Genomic DNA, 24,043 nt, shown 5'->3' with positions numbered 1-24,043 from the left:
ATCGTTTAAAGATGCCTTGAGATAATTTTTGTCGCGACAAAAGCGCGTACTCGACTTCCCGACACGGCCGGAATTTTTCGGTGTTGCGTCGTAGCCCCGTTTCTGGGGTAGCAAACAAGTGGATAAAAGAAAACTTATCTCCGTATCTCTCTGTCTTTCACAAAGGGGACATTCGCGCAACGGGCTTTTGTGCGATTCGTATCGTCAGTGGTAGTTGGTAGCTGCCTGCAGCCTGCAACGCCATTACCGCGCCTTGCCTTGCCGGCAACAGAACTGAACTCGAGTGGCACATTACGACTGTTTCTGTCGACTGACGCACCGATAGCGTCACCAGTTTCCACGATTCGTTCAACATAATTCAAACAAAAGTTCCCGAAGTTACGGCCGTTGTGCACTGCAGTCGGCGCGTCATATGTACCTACGTCGAATCAATGCGCCGGGAATTACAATCCAACGAGGTGAAGGTAAAAGGAAGAGATGCCGGTCGCTACTGCGACAAAGATGTTACTTGAAAGTGGTGCTTTAACGTCATCAAAGTTATATAAGCCTCATCTATTTGCTTGATTATACACACAAAGACTTGTGAAATGTTACGCTTATCGTTCGATCGTTCTGTGATCTTCGATAGTGAAGAGAATAAATCGCTATGTAGGGTAAACTCGGGTAAGATGGTCATAGTTTTTTAAAATGCAATAAACATACATTTATTTTTGTTATATTTTAATGGTGTTTGGTATAGTCCTTCACTGAAGCTTAAAGTACGTAAAACTATCGAAATTAAGAAGAAAACACTTAACATAAATTTTATATTATCAAAGTATTACAACGTATGCATTGGCCATCTTATCTGACTTTTAAAGAAAAGATGGCCATAGCAGAAAAGATAACCATAGTATTTTTAAATAAATAGTGAAAAATAGAAATACAAATTATAGGTCAAATTACAATTTACATAGCTTAATTATGTGTGTAACGTTGATTACGGCAGCTTAACTATAATTTATTTAATGTTATAGCAGCTTTTAAGCGGACACATGAAAAACTTGGCAGGCAGTCGAAAATAAAAATATGATATAATATTCACAATATTGTTATTTCGAATAGTGTACGCACATAAACTACTGTAAATATTGATTATCTTTGAGAATGACTACAAAAATGCACTGTTTAGCCATTATTGGAGAAATTACAGCCATGGGCCATCTTTTCCGTATGACTATCATACCCGAGTTTACCCTACGAAAATTTATGTATAAGATTGCGCAATAATTATTATGTTATTTTCAAAATTTATTATTGTTATATTTCTATTGCAAATGTAAAAGATTAGCCATCCTTGCTACTCGCGCGTTGATAAGAATCAGTTATAATCGATACGTTTGTCGATATCAGAGTGCGCGTTCTTGTTTTATAGATCAAGAATTTAATTTCCTTTTTCAGCCGCATGTTAAATCGGTAACAAACTGTTCTCGATCCATTTGGAAGTGTTAAACGCGAAACAAACGTGAAGGGAGGGAGAGAGAGAAAGAGAGAGATCGATCAATCACTCCTCGTGTGCTGGGAGAAGAGGGTGGAAGAGCAACGCATAGCGGTGCGAATGAATTCTCGGATCTCTAGCGACCTTTTTGCGACCTCGTTTTACGCGAGAAGAAGGCAGAGAGATTGACTCCGGCAGAATCGCTTTCTTATAGACGATTAAGCGAGCGAGGTAGGCGGGGCGTTTCGCTGCCACCGTAAGAAAGAAAGTTCCGCGCGTCAGCCTGCTAAAAATTCAAACGCGCGAATTTCCCCGGGAATAAATTTCCAAGTTTCCCGGCCGAGAACAGCCGAGCAAATACATCGTGCCGAGCTTACGCGGCGCCGAGCCAGCCAGCCTAGCGCGCGGTCCAACTGGAAAGTTTGGCGCATTGTCGGCGAATAAACGGAAACGATTGTTGTGCGCGACGCTCCCGCGCGCGCGGTGGGATGGAGGGCTGAAACTTTGCGGACGCGCGCGCGATGCGCATTTATTGGTACTCCGCGATTGGCAACGAATGCGTCTCCATCATGCGGGGTGACGTAAGTCAGAATAGCGTGGGACGCGTTGAAATAAAAAGCCATTTTAACAGAATAATTCATTCAGAAAAAAAGAGAACGCGGGAATAGAGCATGAAGTATCGAGATACTCTTCGTTCAACACCGCAGAGAATAACAACAAGATTGCTATTCTCATCCTCGTGAAATAATAAAGCGCTCTTGAATATTGACACGTACGTAAGGGAAATAAATCGGTGAGATATTTGACATGAAGAAGATGATTAATACTGGATAATAAGTAATGTTATTTTCTTTATAAAATTATTCTTATAAATATCTGAAGATTGTCGCAAACACCAGATGTTCCTTGAAAGCAAAAAAAAATTCGTTAAAATTGCCTGTTAACTTGATTAAACACTGACGAAAATAAATATCTTGAGTACCGCAATAATTAAATACTAACAATTATAGCAGCAAAAAGAAAATTTGATTGAAGGAAGATCAAAGCGATCCTTCGTGGAACTACAATCGGATATACGTGACTGCAAGCGGAAACATTGCAGCACTTGGTCAATCATGGATTGGACGTGCTTTGCGCGAGACTGCTTGTCGTAGTCGGAATAGCTGCGCCAGTCATGACCAATCTTAACCACAAGAGTACCAGTTGCTTCGAATCAGATCACTGACGACATTGATGGGATCGTGCGTGCACCTCCTGTTTGCAGCACGTCTCATTGTCTCTGCATACCTTCCCTATATTCGTAATGAAGGAATAAACAACTCATACCGATCAATTGTACCTGCGAATTAGAGAGTAAAAATGCCAACTAAGCACCCCGCAAAGTGATATATTCTAAGTCACAACGAAAAGAACATTTTCTATTTTATATTTGGCGATATGACATAATACGATTATACTAATCAGTTCTTCGAGATTCAAATTATGTAATAAAACAAGTAATTTTTTTATAATTATAAAAAAATAAATTATAAATTATAGTAACATATGACACGTATATGATTCCTCATAATAATACTTAATAAATCTCTTTGCATTCACGATTATCACACCACTGGGATTTGACAAATAAAAACAATGACAATTATTATTAAGTCATAGTAGTGTGAATGTATTAAAACGAATCGTGAAATATAAATATATTAATTAGTAATTGGATTCTATTTCCTTAGACTGAGAACATAATCTCAGAATTCACGAAAAATAAGGATTTTTATTAAATTCAAGTTATAACAGTGTAATTGCTACGTGTTTGTCGTAACACATCTATTTTTAAAGATGTGCAAGCTGCTTGTGAATTGTGAAAGGCTCTGAATATCGTATTCTTCTATTATTCACATGTGACTCTGTCATTTATGCGTACGACCTCATTCCGTTCTATTATGTAGAATGTAAATACGTATATATGTAATTGATTAAAAAATAATCGAAAAAGTCGCTTTGAGAAGTATATCGTTATGCTCCGCATTCGAATGTTTCGCAGAATATAATTTCAACTACTTGATCGTAAAATTATATATAGGGTGTGTCATTTTAAATGCCCCAGGCCAATATCTGGAAAAATATGGAAGATACCTACCTTTCAGACAAAAGTTGTAGGATATTAAGGGGAACAAATAATGACGGATAAAAAAAATTTTTTCGGAAATTGGTTTTATTATTATTTGTCCCCCTTGATATCCTACAACTTTTGTCTGAAAGGTTTTTCCGTATCTTCCATAGTTTTCAAGATATTTGCCTGGGGCATTTTAAATGGCACATCATGTATATTTATAGGAATGTATGAGTTTTACAATTTTCTATTAATTTACAGTTGTATAAATAAAAATAAAAATTGTTTTTTTCCCTCTAACAGTGATAATCTTATATTGTCACATTCGCTTTATGAATGTAAATTATGTATATAAATACATATATTGCTTATAATTCTGTGTATAACTACATATATTGCTTATAATAATTATGCCGACTAATTATACCGACATTTATACTATAACTTAATTACTCTAGATATATTATCAATTACGAGAAATTGCGTGAAGCGACACTTACATATGTAAATGCGTTAGATATAATGTATGTATCTCTTAAATGCAGAAAATGTGACAATTCTGAGTTTAACTCCTAATTAGGCTGAGATCGTTTATCGCTGGCAACCTAAATGAAGGTATTGTCTTGAATTTCAATATGCATTATATTGTGAATATACATACCATAAACACAAACCAACGTTATCTCATTTATACATTCGCTCTCGCGAGATACGTGTTTCTGTTTAGCACAGTTTAGTTATTACATTATATATTATATATTACTGTACATATAACTGACGACACGCTACGCAAAAATAAAATATTTTCTGCTTGTCATATCAATTCTATCAATGGGAACTATGAGTATCGGCAAGCTGCTTCTTGAGTATACCAGTGGGAAATATTTTGATCTTCTTTGGGAAAGTCCGCAGCAGAAGCAAGAAGCGATAAATTCCGGCACATATAATGCTAGCGCAACCTATTTATATGACGCAAATAAGGCACCTGATAGGTATTATTCAAAGATTTTATAGTAATTCTTTATAGAAATACGAATACCTTTTTACACGAAAGCTTACTATTGTTATACCAAATATCATCATGCTCTAAGTCTTGTTATACGATTTTGATGTTGCTAATGTAACATCGCTATTGCAACAAATTTGTAATATATTCACGACATTCATCTAGACGACATATTGCGCCTATATATTGCGTTCACAATAAATGTAGTAGATAATAATAAAATATTAGCATTTTTTACTATCTTTACATTAAATGCAATCAGTTGATTATGGATGGTAGTAGAATAGGAAAAGACCAAACATGTTTACCGCAGCTACTAATCTTCGATTTATTAACTGAATATAAATTAATTAAACGTGCAACCGTCCCACTTGAAATCGCTCTTGATTTGAATCGAAATGAAACTTACAGCTTTGAGTGTTAGCTTCAATTTCCGTTTATATACTCCAGATTGCAGAAATGTGAAGAATAATGCAATTGTTAGTGCATTCTTTTAAATTCGAGAAAAATTGTTTAGTTAGAAAGAGAGAAAATTCAAAAAATTTTTAATAATCGTATTATACATGTATGTCCCCGTACGGATATTACTTATTTGATACGTTGTATTCTATTTTTTTAATGGATATGCAAATATATTATTATATTAATCAAATCGCAACTCAGATATTCATGAGAGACTTGGGAGGTGCTTGCCTAGTGATATATGTATAACGTGCGCACTTCGAAGTTGTGCAGAGTCGAATCTGATTTCATGAAAGTAACTAATTTTAGTTTCATACTAGAAAACCAGAGTTTCGATGATCCTTTCGCTCGACGGCTGACAGTTATTGGAAAACGTAAGTACTTGTTTGTTTTTGACAAGAAAAGAAGATTATTTATTATGTGAACTTGGGACATCACATATTACGTATTTTAAATCCGTACTCTTCCTTTGCATTATATCATTTTTATTCTCCTTCTTTATCTTATTATTGTTCATAAACATATGGTTCATGTGCTGATAATTGTAAAAATTGACACATTAGTGATATTTTTCTAATCTCTGCAATTAACACTTCCATCGTATATGTTTTAGGTTTATACGAGTGGCTTAATATTACGTTAACTGTTTCAACATTACTAACATCGCAATCGTAATCTTGTAATCTGTAACCTTTCAATAGTATCTTGATGGGAAAAATTTAAAGGTAAAGAAACTTAAGTGTGATAAAAAATAATTAAATGTTTTATAGATTTTAAATCATATAATGTAAAATATTTTATTATATTCGTATTGTTACTAATAGAAAGTGAAGAAATAGTAGCGTTAACTAACATCTATGTAGACTTGACAGTTCACTATAAAATTTTTGCATATATCCTCGCTTTTTTTTAATTAGTTATCCATATACTTGTATATATATAATTCATTCTTATTGATCTTTGTTTCTGCCACGAATCGTCACTCTGATCACAAAATTGTCCACGTCAAATAAAAATTCCGTTTCGTGGAATCGGCAGTCGATCATCGCGCACTTAATTATACAACGTATATTTCGAAACAATAATGAGACTCGGTATACATCGCAGATATAGCAGCGGGCTTTTGTCTGAGACTGGGTGCGGTGGTATTTGACACTGGCTCGCTGGATTGCAAATTGGGGCGGAATAGCTTCCGGCCTGTTCAGGATGATTGTACCGTGTGCTCTAGTATAACTTCTGGTCACGGCCCAGATTCACGTACTTCATGTTCCTGAACAGCAAGAACCGACAAGATCCAGTCGGCAAATCGTAAAACTTTTTCTACTGTATTTGGATCAACGAATCTTTACAAACAACTTGCGAGCAAAATTTTTCACGATTAAGAAGAAAATAAAAAGAACCTACATGTGTATATGTCGGGGAATTAATATACGATTATATATTCGAAATAAAAGTATACTACATAAGAAACCGACATTAGTCATACTAATTATGGGATAATTTGTATAGTAAAATTTTACTATTATTTTATCACATTAAAACGATGTTTTCTCATTTACACGACCGAAACTTAATTAGCGAAACTCTTCTCGATGTGAAATACATCTATTATGATGCATCGCAATTACTTATCGCAAATTTCCTAGGAAAAAATTAATTTAAAATAATGTACATGAACGAATTTTAAATGTTAATCATATAATCTGTTGATGAATTTTAATTCGTTCCTATAAACACTGGGCAATATATTGTAACAAGATCACTCTAATTATCGACAGAAACTAAAACACAGCGGCTGTAACAAAGCGATCTTACGTCGCGACGATCGAGCACAGATGTGGACGACGCACGCGTCTAATTATTACCATTATTATCCGGTTAATTTGAGTTCGATCGCATGATGACGGCCACTTTGAGCGTCGAGCTTGCAAGCGTTCGCCATGCTATCCTATGCAAGTCAAGGACGGCTGGTCGTTACGTAGAGGTGGAGAATAACGAGCGGACGAGCATCATCAAGGGAATTACATTTCGATAATCAATAAGCTTTTAATTCCGGTAAGCGTTGATTAACCATGCCCGGTATTTATCGAAGTCGAACATAATATTTATCGGAATGTAGCGCCGATATTTATCGAGATCGGTCGCCGTGTTTGTCAACGGGCCGTTAAGTCGACATGTTTGCCTTCTGCCCTTATCCCCATTGAAGTTATTCCGGCGTGTAAGTGATGCGAACTTTAAATCGTCGATATAATGCTAGATTGATTCAAGAAAATTGTTTGCCGCTTTGTATGCGCCTTTGTAGCGTCGAAATATAAACTAATTAAAATTATAGATAGAATCTGCTAAATTGGCCATTATCAATTAACGCACTTTCTTTTAAGGCTTATTACTCTAAAACTTAGAAATTTGTTAGAAAAAGGAATATATACAAAATAGACGTAATATACTATATATATGGATGCTAGATTCAAAATATATGCCTGAATTGAATTTATCTCATAGTATCTCAACATATGTTATATATAATTAATTATAATCAAATTTGTATCAAAATCTAATATTGCGAGCAGGTAATTATAATAATTTGCTTAGATGGACGGTTATAACTCTAACATAAATCTAATTCAAATATGCGTATATGTTTCGAATTAATTTATAATATATGTATATTACATATTTACACATATACATATATATATGTATATATATATATATATATTCTCTTGTAACAAATTTTTGCTGTACTAATTGATCTAAAAGAAAGTGTAAAAGCTTTATAAAAGACATCTAATCAAAGTAAGATTTTATCAGCACACATTAAGAAGAAATATTTCAGTAATATTACAGCTGAGTACACTTCACCACTTATTTTCACCATGATTGAATCATAATCCGGCAATAGAGAATACAAATCTCATTGAATAAGGCTTCTACTGTGTCCATTTCGGGATCGAACTTTGCAAGAATAGAAAAATGGAAGACCGCACGATGGCCATAAACGGCGGCTCGCAAAATTGATGGAGATACGTACTTTTATCGACGTACTCGAAAAAGACAGACAACTACAACGCCGAAGCGGGCCGGCTCTCGACAGTTTGATACGGTTTACGGTAAACACATTTCGGTGGCAATCACGTCATGGGGCAAGCAAGCAGCAAGCAAGCAAGCAAGCAAGCAAGCAAGCAAGACTAGTTGAGCCGAAGAGTACGTGATGCCTCCTAGGTTGGGGAAGGTGCGCGAGTGGTCGCTGAAGAGCTCTTAGCCGACCCTTTGTTGTCCCTGCCATCCCCACTTCTATCATCACGCAAGGGATGACGGTGGGGCTGGTATGGGGGTTAAAGGGTGGCCTCGCTCTTGGCCAAAGGCCTCTGATTTACTTAGCCTATTGAGTGCTCTCCCGGAGACTCGCCCGCGCCAAGAATACCGTGTACCGAGTGTCCGGCGACTATCGTACGATACTTTAATAACGTGCGCTGAAGATTGATTAGCCGAAAAATTCTAATACATAAATATCGAGAGAGCACAATAGTTTCCGAATTAAAAACAATTCAGATTCGTAGAAATAGCATCGCCAGTTGACTTCGTGCGCTCAGTCTGTAATTACGCGTACGCGCGTATTGATCTATCGATTTTCAACTAATTCAGTCTGGCAAATTTTTATATGTAAAAAGTTTCACAGTGATTTCATCCGTGAATGAATTACTATCAGTAGCAAATACATATAATTAATTTTTTATAAATAATTGCATGTGTTAAAAACTTGTACTTATGTCATCCATATTCGAATAATAACAAATTTTTCGTACAATTATATAAATATAGTACATAACGCTCTCGAAACTGATTATTTCTGGCTCCCGCTTCATTTGCATTAATATATCAATTATATTTCATCCTTTTTCACATAAATTTTGGCACAAAATTTAGAGCATTGTTACTATATTAAATATTAAATATTTGAATATTGAGGGACCGACAATCTTACGAAATTATATTTAAAAAATAGACATTAAAGAGTTTGAAGTGTAATAAATATTATCTATAAAATATATTAAACGTAAATATATTTACGTTTTTAGGGCGGCAGTGTGGTCTAGTAATAGAGCGCCAGACTCGTAATCTGAGGAACCAGGTTCGAGTCCACTAGAGTCATAGATTGTTTTTCCGAAAGCTGCGCCCCTCCGTGCAAAATTCAGGCCCTTGTGCGGAGCAAACTGGGCTCCGTCTTTCGGAAAGAGACGTTAAGCCGTTGGTCCAAAGAATTAAAGTGAGAGAGGAAGGATAGTATTGGTAGTAGATTGTGAACCCTACGGGGATATGCAATAATATTGCCAATTTAGCGTGAAAATCAATTATATATCTTATGACGAATTTTTCAATTCTATTACAACTGCGTCTGTGTTTCTATGGTTTAGAGTGCGCAAATTTAACTCTCACATCTATAATACTGATATGTTTTCTTTTGCAGACTAATTTTATATCACTAGACACCACAGACGCGCGCTTCGCACGCACTATTTAGCTTAAACATTATATTATTACTATTACACTATTAAGGGCCACTTCGACCAACGCCGATTAACTTTAATCGACGATTAACTCAATCAGCAGTGTCGCCTAACAACAAGATATTTGTCGTTGTGTATGTCCGTTCTTAACCAATCTTTTCAAATATTATACTACTTCTCTTTAATTTGAATAAAGTTGTTTCGATTTTTATTTAAAATATTTACGAAAACGTGTTTATGTAACATGGATAGAATTATTAATTTTTTATTATTTTATGAATACGAGGGTTAGGATCTTCCAATAAGAAGAATTCGACGAAAACCACGTATAATCAGGCCACGTATAAATTATTTAGAAATTTTTGATGATGATCATTTTAAAAGAAGATTTGCAATATCAAAGGAAAACTTTAACATAATATTAGAAAAAATTTATGTTGAATTACAACATAAAACTAATCGCGATTAGTTATGTATATAATTGAATAAATATGTGTATAAATATACACATATTTATTTATTTATCCAATTATATACATATGGCTGTGTGTGTGTTAATAATTTAATTTGTGTTGTTATAATATATAATATACTATTCACCAGAACTGAGAAAATATTAATTAAAATAAATTAAAATAAACTAATAAACTGACACAATACATATATGCATTCCCATAGTATGTATAAGTTTTTTAATGTTTTATTTTTTTATAATAAACATATTTTGTCTTGTTTATTATATTATATATAATTTTAAATTGTTGTATTAAATATTTATACATACCGATTAGTTAGTTTTATGTTGTAATTCAACATAAATTTTTTCTAATATCATGTTAAAGTTTTCTTTTGATATTGGCAAATCTTCTTTTAAAATGATCATCATTAAAAATTTATAAATAATTTATATGTGGCCTGATTATACGTGGTTTTTGTCGATTTTTTCTTATTGGAAGATCATAACCCTCGTATTCATCAAATAATAAAAAATTAATAATTCTATCCATGTTACATAAACACGTTTTCGTAGATATTTTAAATAAAAATCGAAACACCTTTATTCAAATTAAAGAGAAGTAGTATAATATTTGAAAAGATTGGTTAAGAACGACATACACAACGACAAATATCTTGTTGTTGGCGACACTGCTGATTGAGTTAATCGTTGATTAAAGTTAATCGGCGTTGGTCGAAGTGGCCCTAACTTCTTGATACACGTAAAATAATACTGTCAAAATATGCGATAGCAGATGCTCACGAAGTCAGCGCAATGAGAGAACTAAATGAGCATCGCGGAAAAGCGTCAACAATAAAATCTCTTACACAGTTTTTTTATGAGTGGATTGATTAAAATAAAAAAATAATTTAACTCACTCTACTGATGCGAGAGTTAAATTTGCGCATTCTAAACCGTATAAACCTAATAAATGCCATTATAATAGAATTAAAAAATTCACGTTGCGTGACTTGGAAGTAATAATACTTCCATGGTCGATCATATGACCACAGTCCACACGGTAGCACCTGGGAAGTGCTACGTGTGACTGTCCCTTTATTTAAATTAGCATGCTGTGGGCAGCACATTTGAATTTAATACCCCGAGATGTAACCTTACATGTATAATGTAAGCTTACACCTCAAGGCATTAATTTAAATGTGCTGCCCACAGCATACTAGTTCAAATAGAATAGAGAGACAGTCACACGTAGCACTTTCCAGGTGCTACCCGTGTGGACTGTGAACCAACTGCCTCCGAAAGATGGCTCAGTTTCTCCGCACGAGCCCCACTCGTGCGGTGGAGTGCAGTCTGCAATATAAAAATTCCTGTGATCAGGACTCAAACCCGGTACCTCGGGGTTATGAGTCTGGCGCTTTACCACAAGACCACATTGCTACCCTGTCCTTATTGTTAAAGGAAAATTATTTTAATATCAAGTATTTTTAATTATTTGCACATAACTGATCAATCTAATATAATTTATATGAAAAATATATAACTTTTCTCTTTTGATAAAATGTTTATTAGATCCACATTTCGTATCATATGATATAAAGTTACCAATCTATGTAGACGGACTAAGAAACATTAGAATAAAAATAATTAACAATTAATTATTCACGCGTTTTTTTTTGTAATTATAAAATGTTTCTTATCAAAATATGTAAAGGGTAACAATATCTCTAACAGATAATTTCCATTTTACGTAAATAATCCAGTTTTGTCAAACGTAGATGTAAAATACTTTCTATTTTTTCCAATTTTTACTCGTAGGTTTAAATTTTCTACAAATTTCAAATAATTTGTACACTTCGTAATTAATATTCTGTTGCATAATAATACACCAAAATATGCCAATAAATGATGAAATCGGTCAATGATGCATTGATAATAAGCTCTATTTTATGAGCTTTCATATGTATACGTTCTTGTACGCACAATAAATCGACGGATGATTATACATATTCCAGAGTTAAACATTTTGAATAATGTCCCAGCCCATCCATTTCAAGGCACAATAGATCTATGATATATATATATTTTTTTTATCTATAATATTCTTACATAATACATATAACTAAAATTATTTAATGTACCTATCATAAAAGTAAGTAATGAATTCAGATATCAAGCAGTTTATGAAAATAAATAATACAAGATATTTGCCACTATACGACTGTTATACCATTACAAATTCAAATCTTTGTTTGATATACAAATAATTGTTAAAAAAAGATTTTTAATCCTTCGAATTGCTATATATATTTTCTCTTGCTGATTCATCTTATCACATTAAAATAAAAAACATAATTTAACTTACTGAAACAATGCGCCAACAATTTAAAAAATGTGATTTAAAAAATAAATTGATGATAAGTTATTAACCTTATAACTGCTCCGCATCGTAGCCTATAGATTTTCTCCTTCTCTCATGTCCTCGTTTCTCGTTGTTTCTCGATGGCACTAACCAACACTCACTCGCGAAAACATGATTAATTGCGCAATAGCGACGGCAGCTTTTCACTCTAATACCCTGCGATGCGGTTAATAAGGTCGCGTTACTGACTAATTAGAATAGACCGCTTCGAAAATATACGGTTAAAATTTAATATTATATTCAATCGTAATGAACACATTTCGGACGTATGTACAAATTCCGTACGAAATACACGTATTATTAATAAATACGATACAATGTATCATTTTTTGTTTTGTTTTATTTATTTATTTGAACACGACATTCGAACTAACAATTCATGTACAAATCCGCGCTCTCGATCAAAAATAATATTCAAATTATAATCAAATCGGCGAAATATTCATAGTGCCGAGACATGTTTGAGCATCTGATCTCAATGAATCGAGTAACTATCGCACCGAAATCATAACGTATACAACTCCCGTCGGCTATTTGATTCGAGTGAATAGTTCGTGCGAGATTGTTATTTCGACGAACAACAATCGTCTCGATACGTTCACGAGTTGTGTTAGGGCTCCACTTCGACCAAGCTCCGATTAACTTAATCGTTGATTAGTCATTTGTCAATCTGCTTCATGAGCAAATGCGATTGGTCATTTCCAATGGACTAATCAACGATTAAGTTAATCGGAGCTTGATCGAAGTGACCCTTAATCGCGTAAATCGGCAGTCGCTAATCGTAATAATGACAAGGAACCATCGCCATTTAGTCTTCCAACACTCATTGCGATCGTACCTCGAAGAATAATGCGAGAAGTAACACTACCTGCCCGCTCGAGTGTCGCTACGTAAATTATGATAGTACAGTGACTTTATGTATGTACACGACATGCTGTATACTGTATAGCTATGTCGCAAAAAAAAACACTAAGCACGCAATGTGCTAGCCGCTAGCGTTACAAAAGATTTGACACCCTGCAAAATAAACATAATACCTACGCACGAATATTTCGTTCTTTCGTATTTCACATAACTGATTTGAACGGGCTCTTATGCCTCTTATGGCACATCTAACGTTCAAGTGACTTGAATTTGTCCTCGTTTCGATCGTAAAAGTACTTCTATCTAAAACAAATTTAATGTCACTTTTCGAAACGCAATTTCGAAAGATCGTCGGTTAAAATATTCAATCTTTAAAGGCAATATCGTGATATAAAAATTTAAATAAAAGGATGGAATTATGGTTGATATAGATATTACAAATACAAACAAAACGAAAAGCAGATGCCAGAAATGATCACGTTCAAGCGTTACGTAAGTATACTTATGTAATTTCTATAATGAAGAGTATCTAGTAAAAATACTTGACACTCCTCATAAATAAATGATATAGATACTTATGCAAATTAACATTTATTACTACTTTTTTACTTAATTTTTATATTCCGAAAAGAAATCCGGAAGGAATAAAATTGTGTGATTTTAATAAATCGATAATTGTAATTTTAATAAGTGAAGAAGATGAGATTATATAAAATCGTCGTAAAAAGATGCGGCAACTTAATCTCGTTTGCTCGATTTATGAGAATCACACAATTTCATTCTTCTCGGGATATAAAAATTAAAGGAAATAATAATAATAAATTAATTTCCATAGTTTTCCAGTCAAGATTTCTAAGATAAATTTAATTTTTTAAATAAATAGATCTAATAATTCTTTTTAGTTGGAGTAATTAATTATTTAAATTTTTATTAAGAGATAAAACTGCTCAAAACTGCTAACTTTACTTACTTTAACAAATAAAATTTACCAATAATAATAATCAATTTATTAATGTTATATGTAGTACCAACAAATAATAAAATCACAAAATTAACTACAATAAAATGAGCAGAAAATTAATAACAAATGACGGATCGAACGTAGTTAATATGGCACGAGCAAAGTAAATTTTGCAATTTTGATTTTTCTTTGTTAACGACATGGCAACATATAACATAATATTTTGAAATATATTAAAGGGAAGGAAGCTAGCGGCGGCAACCGGAAATTCGCGTCGAGGAGACGAGGAGGCAAGGAGGTCAGACAACCCTTTCGCGCGGTAAGAAACCCGGAGAGAGGGAAAGAATATCACCGAGTCGGTCGGCGCCCTTTGTTTTTCTCGAGCATCTAACGAGGATTTACCGCTGTTACAACTACTCGCGTTCTCGGCAGTCGCCACCATCACCGGCGCAGCATCGGTGTGAAGATCTCTCGATGCCGGAGAAAAACGCGGGTATCTCGGTTCCGGTAGGAGTCGTAAGAATAAAGCAACGACGCCGTCTCCCGCAGGAACCAATTTAGCTACACGCTCGCGGACAGATTTAAATCAAATCAGTCTCATCGCTATATTCGCGAAAATTAATCCGCGACGAGCCGTCCTCCGAGTCTTCTTCTCGGAGAAATACCAGCATTACGAAAATTATTAATTTTACGATTTAAATCGTTATAATCAAATCACAATCGTCTACTATTTCTTTGTTTAATAGTGGTCGATGTTTAAGTCGCTTCTCTCTAATCAGAGATTTGAAAGTAGTTAGTTTGTTACGAGAACAAGGAACTGCGAATTTGACTATTTTTTCATATTCTATTTTACCAAAACAAAGAAAAAGATGGTAATAACCGCGAATCAACGTCGAAGTACTACTTATTATTATTCGGTTATTTATAATTATTTTAATTTAACGAGCTAATTATTTTTGTAGAGATACCTACATAGAATATAATAAACCGTGTCTATCTATCTATGCTTACAGATAACCTTCGAACACGATTAATTGGCTCCGTGTTATTCGAGACTTTGGATTTATACAATTTTGGCGATCACGTTCCGTGCTATTGAAAATTGTGCAATTCAAGGCTCCAAATCTGTACAAAATTGGGCATTTTATTTCAAAGGATTATTTAAAAAAATACTTGAAAAAAATAGGATCGTCCCAATTTTTTAGCGTGCTATTCGAGACTCCGTGAAATTCAAACGCCGTGTTATTCGAGGGTTACTTAGTATTTTACATATCTCTCTTTCGATTTTTCGTTGTCTAATTATTTCATCTAATCACTCGCATGATCTTCCAAACAAAATCGTCAACGTTCGAGAGTAACATGTGGCCGAGGGAGAAATCTCTCGATTTATCGGCGCACTCATCCCGGAGTTGCATCGACAATCTTGGCTGATTCGAAAGTCTGCGGCGCGAGGAGGAACAAGTAGAAAAGGACGACGGCGATCGCGACCTGGCGCGGGGCGACGCGACGAGGCGAAGGAAGCCTTGATATATCCGCCAAACACAAGGGGCCCGAACACCTCGGCGGGATTTATCGGGACTGCGGATAATGGATGGCTTCGCGCAGCCACCAAGGACGCCGCTTTTTTTAAATAATACAACGCAGAAAGGTGAAAAATTCCTGGCTTCCGCTATAATCGCGACTACCAGAATATGACGGGATATAATAAATATTACTGAAAAACTGTCAGTTTCGTTTGTTAAACAAAACCGTGTAAACGGTTCAAATAATTCTGTAAATCTTTACCCAATACACTTATCAATATAGAGGTATCTTATATTCATCATTACGATAAAAAGATGAGTAACGTTATCAGACAAATTTCTAAAATCCTGCTTACAACTACTTGAAAAGTTTAGGATAACGACCAAGAGAATTTCAGAATCTTTTACAATCTTCACATATGTAATTACATATAACAGTAAGTATACATGATGAGCGGATATAGATATACGTTTTTAAAGTTGAGATAAAAAATTCTGATGATACGGTACCTCCTGTCTCAATCGTGAATATTATACGTGAAATCAAAAGAGTATCAAAGAGCGTTAGTTACGGCAGCAACGACGAAACTCAAAAGGATTTCGGCGACTCGAGCTTCAGGTGTAGCGCAGTGACGACAGCTTAACAGCCTTAACCGGCTTTCCAGAGTAAATTTACCTCTAGATTTACACTAAGATTTAAGGAGAAGCAAGAACGGCCGGCGTCGAGGCGGACGAACCGCGAGACAAAAACCGCGGAGGCACCGTCGTCGGATTGGATCCACCGCGGGAATGTATTTAATTCGATTGGCCTTTACCGCCGCCGCCGCTGTTGAAGCAAGGAGGGTGAGAAGAGCGGGGTGGCTTTTATCAGGGGGGGGTGAGAGAACCTCTGTTTCCGCCGGAAATGAGGCCCTCGCTACCCCACGTCGCCCCGCGCCAGCGACCTACTCTCTCCCTATCAACCTTTCCTCCTTTCTTCCCTTTCTCCCGCCTTCCTCGTCGCAGTCGCTCTTTCTCGTCGTCGCCGTCGTCGTCGAGGATGAAAATCGTATTTATATCTCATCTCTCGCGCGCTCAGGTAAATATTACGAGCGAGTGTATGCACCTGCCGCTACGAGCTATGACAAGCAAGATCCACGACGCCGAAAAATCGGCGCTCTCGTCGCGATGTTACTCTCAGCATGCCGACCTGGCCGCGCTTAGATATTTTACATTTGCAAATTTCGAACGTAGCAACAAGAAGTTATAAAATCAGAAACTACTCCGGTTTACTTGTCGCAAGAGAGGTGTGTTAGTTGCGTTTGCGCATTAAAAATTAATAGTAATAAAATTAAAGAGTAATAATTAATAAATATCCTGAATGAAGAAATGAGTTTTAATGCCGCCGTATTATGAAAAGCGACTTTTATTAAACTAGGACTACTTAATTCGTACAGTTACAATTATATTTAGATATTTCAGATCAAATGTTATTTTCTTCCTACATTGCATATAGTTAGTGAAGATGTATAAGGTTGACAATTATTTTATTTATAGTTGACACACGTATCTTAGAAAATGCAACGACGAGATTGTGTTTATGGATTGAAACCCTTTGTCTCGGATAGCAACTAAATGTGTTGGCAATGTTCCACATTTCTCATATATTTATCTAATTAATTTTTTCCTTTGTCTACATCTTTCTGTTGTACCTATCTTTCTAATCATCCGAGGAATTCAAGCGGTTAAATCAATTCCAATGGGTAATTTCGCGACATGGATTTCGCTCACGGAAATACTGCTGCATCTCTCGAAACGCGTCCGTTCGCAGACAGACGTATCTTATTTCTCTTACAAACGCAAATTAATTCGAACTCCGACATAAAGTAATATAAAATCCGTACAATGATCCGATCAACTGATCGACCGGACCACCCACGGGTTCTTCCCGTTAGATGCGCGCCTTCCTCGAGGGGGTGCGGACCGCGAGGGCGATCTCATCCCCGAGTCCCTTCCCCTCGGCTGACTATATTCATAAGCTCTCTTAGAACAGGTACGGACCGCTACTCTCTTTTTCCCTCCCTTTATATTTTTTGTTTTTATCGCTCACGAATCCCCGAATAAGGCGACGGGGGATCTAGAGCCAGAGCGGCAGAGAATCGAGGTGGAAGAAGCTTACCGTTGCTCGTCTCTCTAGGCGGATGTCGACTCTGGCTCTCCCTTCTCCGGCCATCCTGCGAGATGTAATTTTCGCTGTATGCCGAGATTAGAAGCCAGCTCGTCGGGGTAACCCCCGGTTCCGCCCGCCTGATAAGTATTGCCTGCCCCGTGCCAGTCTCCTCCTGAATGCCCTAGAACTGGAAAAGGGATTCGAGAGATGATCTCGGTACGATCGATCGGCCTTACGACGTGACGTCACGAACGACGATGGGTGCCCGTTATATCTCGTTAAGGAGCTACGTATACCCACCATAGGCGCGGATTTGCGGAATCGCCTTGAGCATAATGAAGATCTACTACGTCGAACTGTTAAATAAATGTCATTGCTATTAATACATCTTAAGGCGGACCGCATTGCAAGCCCTGTATGATAACTCGTTTAAACAAGGCCGTATATAATTAAAAGTAAAGATTAATCTAATGTGTAAAATATTCGTGAATTCGCGTAAGAGACTGAACAAGAATTCTTTTCAAGGCGATTCACATTAGAATTAAAATTGGATGAAGAGGAGCGTGCGGTGGAAGCAGGATGCGATTCAAAGGTAAAAAGAGTATCGCTTTCATCCCACACTCCCTTCGTATTCACTTCGCGTCGTCTTTGCGATAGAGCGGGGCGAAACTTTTGCTAGACGAAATCTCTGAAAGATTGTATAATCGGATTAATCAAAGTTACGGTTAAAAAATCACATAAAAAAGAATATAAGTAACTGTAAGTACAAATAACGGATACTAATGTAATGCGCTATATGTTTAAAAATATATATCTTCAATTAAAAATATTAAAAATTAGCCACATCAAAAAAATTACTTAATGTTCTGCAATAGTGCAAGATTCAACGAGATCGCCATTTAAAAAACGGTTCAGGGATGATGTGGATAAATCATCAGAAGTGTGCCATAATTTTCATTTATTATATAAGACTTACAATCTATAAATTGTATAATAAAATTTGACGAAAATTGTGATCTGAATTAATTTTACATCTGCTACTAACTGAAATTTGGTTTCCTGATAACATTAAAAAACTTGATTATATTTGACTATGCATCTCTTGCCACTTTCTTTATCTTCGCTTATACAGTTGTCACTTTTCTATGTAAGGGTTATATTTTCTGTACGGAAAAATAATCTCCCAGTTTGAATGTTTTCAGTATAAACAGCTAAACAGAAGAAAATCCGATTTGTACAGTTGAACACGTCCGATTAATGACCATATCTGTAAATAGAAATAACAAAATTGTCATACTTATTCATATATGTATACACATAATTATTTAATTATCTTAAAAACAACTAAAAAACTCAATTTAAACTTTATTAAGATATCTACTTACACATTCTATTTAAATATCTCAACATTCTTAATTTTGTACTTAAAGAATTAAAAAACAGGACAAAAGTACCACATATGTAACGAAACTTATATATTAACAAATGGAAATCTACTTACTTCTGAAACTCCCATTCACGATTGTCAAGTGGACACACCTGTCTTGTTTTCAGCCAACGTGAGATACAATGAAAATGGAAGGCGTGCTGAACAGAAAGACACGGTTACGGTAATAACAAGTGGAATACAACCGTATATGATATGCAATTAAATTAAATTAAGGAAAACGCTGTTAAACAGTCAGAACTGAATCTTGGTTGTCTTTATTATTCGCGTAAATTTATATGCAAAGAAAGGTGTGTGTGATTTGTTAAAGCAAAGAATTGTACATAAATTCACGCAAATATCAGACAATCCAAGATCCAATCCTGGAGATGAAGCTCGATTCTTAAATTTATTCACAAAAGAAACGTATACATATATAAACAAATTCGGCTCTTACAGAAAAGTTGCAAGTTGATTGGCTATCAGCATAGCTTTTAGCCAATCGACTTGTACATTTTCATAAGAATGGAATTTGTACGCACGTTTATCTTGCAAATAAATTCAAGAATTGAGACCCTGATCATTTAACGACGATTACAATAAGATCCAAACAGAAACTTGACAGTGTCAAAGTACTATCAAACCTACGTTGCATACGCCCCAAGCTACTGTGCACTCCTCGCTTGTGGCGGACGCCTGGTTCGCCTGGCATTCGATACAGAGGTCCATGATGTGATTACGGCAAATAGCGCAATTGTCCACAACAATATCTAAAAGACAAAGTGCGAGAAATTGCGTTAGAGAGCGTTTCGCTGTACTTACTACTACACTACATTGTGCTTCAGAGACCGTACAGTCACGATGCTCGATCGTAGCTTTTTACTCACCCCAGGCCCATAGTGCCACCGCGTTCCACTGAAACGGACACGATCACGTTTAGCAATAAAGAAAATAACAAATCACAGGAGCACACTGTGGAGCCGAGCGGAGTGACAAAGCGTAAACAAGGTTAGAATTCACGCTTGCACGCCGCGCGGCGACTACGAGCGCACTCGATCACGCGTGATTCGCACGCACGTATCGACCCTTACCTTCTTCACCTCGAAACGTTTCTTCTCGCCTTTCCCGGTGCTGGAGGTCGGCAGATCACACTCGTCATCGTCGATCTCCATGGTCGTCGCCATTCTTTAATTTTGAAGCGTCGCCGGACCGAGTGACCCAAGTGGCGCTGCTGCTGCCGGAGTTGCCGGACACGCAGTTCGCGTTCGCAATTGATCAAACGACACCTTCTGAAGGTCAACTCAACCGCGTGGTATACGTGACTCCGTCCACGCGCGTCGAAGCGGAATAATTTATATTTGCCCGACGAGTAGTTTGAGGGAAAAAAAAAAAAAAAAAAAACGCGATCGCGCGTCAATTTATTCGCAAACGCTCCGGTACTTTACAAAATTGTATGCATGTATGTATATGTATACTGACCGGCAGGGATGCGCCTGGACATTTTGATATGTATGTGACATATATGTATATGTATATGTATTATGTCCAGGCATTCCTGCCGGTAGAGTGTACATACATACATACACCTAATCCTCGACAAATGAGAGGAATTATGAAAGATTCTCTCTCTGCTCTTTCACACACTGTCTTTCCGATCCTCTCTCTTCCACGCAGGAGCAAGCGCGATTGTAGGTTACTTCACATTGGAAGAAAAAAAAACTCTGAACTAGCGCAGTCAGTTCTGCAGCTACAAAGAACAAACATCGTGTTCGTCAAATAAGCCCGCTGTGCTCGAGAATTAATTCGCAACACGATCGAGACGGGAAATTAATAATCATGCGCGTGCGCGCGCATGCGCTCTAGTTACACGAACAAAATACACGCAAATATATTTTTTATTTCATTTGCAAATATCGGAGAGGCGACGCGGGAAACAACTCCGCTGCCTCCTCGTTGCGCTTAAAATATTCCTTCGACAGCGATGATTCGTGACAGAAGCAATATGCAGATTCACTCACCGCTGTCCGGAAAGTTGTTGGCGCCAAGCTCCGTCCGGTCGATCCGCTCGTCGCGAGGCTCGTCGCACTCGGAATACGCGAGACGCGAGAAGCGCGGGCGATTACGCGACGCGGCGATCGTCCGATATCGTTCGGCATCCTTCGACACGAGTCCACACGCGGCACTCGCTCCCGGAAAGAGAAAATAATCGCGAAAATCGCACGGAAATCGCGGAGCCGCTACGTCCCGGCGGCAATCGAACGCGACGCGACGCGCACAATATGGCGGCCCTGCGCGCATGCGCGACTCCGAATCCGCCCGCCACTGGCGCGAAACGACGGAATTATGTATTCGAGCGGTCGAGCCGTTTAATTTCTTCGCCGCCATTTCGATATTAAGTACGATATTAAGTACGTCGAACGGCACGTACTTAGTCGAATATCTTCCCGCGGCGATGTATCGTCCTCCGTGCCTGTAAAAAATGAGCAAAAGGAATTGAAAAGACAAGGGAAAAGCCGGCAAGGGAAGAATCAAACTCATAACTCTCAAAATAGAGTCCCCATTTTCGGAATTAATTTGTTCCCCTTGTGTCAGCAATGCTAGGAATATTGCAATTATGCCGCTTCGAAATCAACTTCGAACTTCAAAGCTTCAAGCTTCAAAGACATATTTTAAGGCGCCTTTTCATGTTGACGCTCGACGCTCATTTTCAGCAAGCAAAAATATTTAGAAATAATAGTTGCTTTCCATTTACATCCAAACTCAGATAATTCTCACTTGTGATGTCATTCTATCTTTATTATTCATTAATTGCCAAAAAGGATAAAACGACGTCACAAGTGAGAATTATCTGAGTTTTGATGTAAATGGAAAGTACCTATTATCTTTTATTTATATAATATATGTATCCATAAAATAATTATTACGTGAAGACATTACTTGAAAATAATTAATATTTTACGTATTTCGAAGTGTATGTTTGATTGTACTGGGACGATTTAAACAAATTCAACTTTATTTCTTTGATGCTATATAGCGTCAAAGCGAAACCACCACGTTCACCTTGTTGACGCTCATTTTCAGCGTCTCCTGAAATTGGCACCTTACAACTTCGATAGTTATTCAAAGTTAACTTCGAAGCTGTGAATCTTCGAAGTTGTCAAAAGTAACAACCCTAGTCGCGAGCCAATATTTCACGGGGCCAATACCATATTTCTTTCCGACATTTCCATCGGCCTCTCTCGCTCCCGCGCTCTCCTTTCCAAGATCCGACGCGCGAAACGCGAAACGCGCGCTTTCGAAAATCTCAAGAGAATTGTCGCACAGCGGGCGATAGAGTAAGGGGTTGGGGGGAGGACAGAGAGAGAGAGACGGTTGGCAGCATTGACCGGCAGGAAAATGGCGTAGCTGTTCCGCTGCTACACACGGGCGAGGAACGTGTTTTCGCGGCGTCACTGGCGCGTCGCGTCTAACATGTAGTAAAATACAAGACAGGCCGCGTACGATCGTGCTAACGTGGGTCGCGAGCTCGTCTTGTCATTTCCGTAACGCCTATCGTGCAATTCCGATGAGATTCCGGTGATACGTTTCTGGCTGCACGTCCGCAATGGCCGACGACTCCGCTCCGCTCCCGAAGAGGCGCCAATTGGTAAACAAAGAGCGCGCGCGACGACGCCGGCGTCGATGCCGGAGTCAACGACGTCGGATGCCGTTGCTGGCGACGGCAACGGCAACGACGACGTCGACGTTCGCGTCTCGCCGCCGCGTCGAGTGATGCCTCGAGCGGCATCCGTGTCTCCACGTGTTGTCTCTCATCCCGCGTGTGTGCCATCTTACAGCGCGAGCGAACTAGGAAGCTGTACACGGACGACTGGACCATAGGCGACGAGGAGATCGAGGGCCGTAGGACCTTCCCGCTCGACGAGAAGATCGAGGGCGAGAAGTACGACCTGAGCAATTTCAGCGGCCTCTTCCGCGAGATGAACGGATCCGACCTCAATCTAACTTACCTGCAGAAACATGGTCTGCAGATACCGCTGCTGTTCAGAGAGAAGTCCGGGCTGGGCTTGCGAGTACCCAGCTCCAATTTCTCCGTTAACGACGTCAGAACCTGTGTTGGTAAGTGCCAGATTTTTTTAGGGAGAGAAAAACTTGACAGATTGATAGATGTTGCTCGATAGATGTTTAACAACGGCATTTGTATTGATAGGTTCTAAGAGAGTGCTAGACGTTATGGACGTTAATACTCAGAAGAATGAAGATATGACTATGAAGGAGTGGCAGAAGTATTACGAAGATCCCAACAAGGAACGCTTGTTGAATGTGATCTCATTAGAGTTTAGTCATACCAAGTTAGAGAATTACGTACAATCGCCTGCACTAGTGCGACAAGTAGATTGGGTAGACGTAGTGTGGCCGAGGCATCTGAAGGAGGCTCAGGTGGAATCTACCAATCTACTAGAGGACATGATGTATCCGAAAGTACAGAAGTATTGTTTAATGTCGGTAAAAGGTTGTTACACTGACTTTCACGTTGACTTTGGTGGTACGAGCGTGTGGTATCACATCCTGCGTGGTGGCAAAATCTTTTGGTTGATCCCACCCACGGAGAAAAACTTGACTCTTTATCAGGAGTGGGTGCTGAGTGGCAAGCAATCGGATGTATTCTTTGGTGATATGGTAG

General features: G+C 37.5%; 1 protein-coding gene across 1 annotated transcript; it reads right to left on the bottom strand.

Annotated features, from left to right (window-relative positions):
- Window positions 1–18,896: 18,896 nt before the first annotated feature.
- LOC112457889 (RING-box protein 1A) lies at window positions 18,897–20,592 on the bottom strand. The gene is made up of 5 exons (XM_025021187.1): window positions 20,454–20,592; window positions 20,250–20,277; window positions 20,011–20,132; window positions 19,438–19,523; window positions 18,897–19,203 (listed from the first exon to the last, which is right to left on the bottom strand). Exons 1-5 carry the CDS (start codon window positions 20,544–20,546, stop codon window positions 19,191–19,193), a joined length of 342 nt encoding a protein of 113 aa, XP_024876955.1. The 5' UTR covers window positions 20,547–20,592; the 3' UTR covers window positions 18,897–19,190.
- Window positions 20,593–24,043: the final 3,451 nt, after the last annotated feature.

The sequence above is a fragment of the Temnothorax curvispinosus genome, unplaced genomic scaffold, assembly GCF_003070985.1.
Source record: "Temnothorax curvispinosus isolate PA1 unplaced genomic scaffold, ASM307098v1 QBEX01008404.1, whole genome shotgun sequence".
In the NCBI taxonomy this organism is placed as follows: Eukaryota; Metazoa; Arthropoda; class Insecta; order Hymenoptera; family Formicidae; genus Temnothorax; species Temnothorax curvispinosus.
This window is presented reverse-complemented; position numbering and strand designations above follow the sequence as displayed.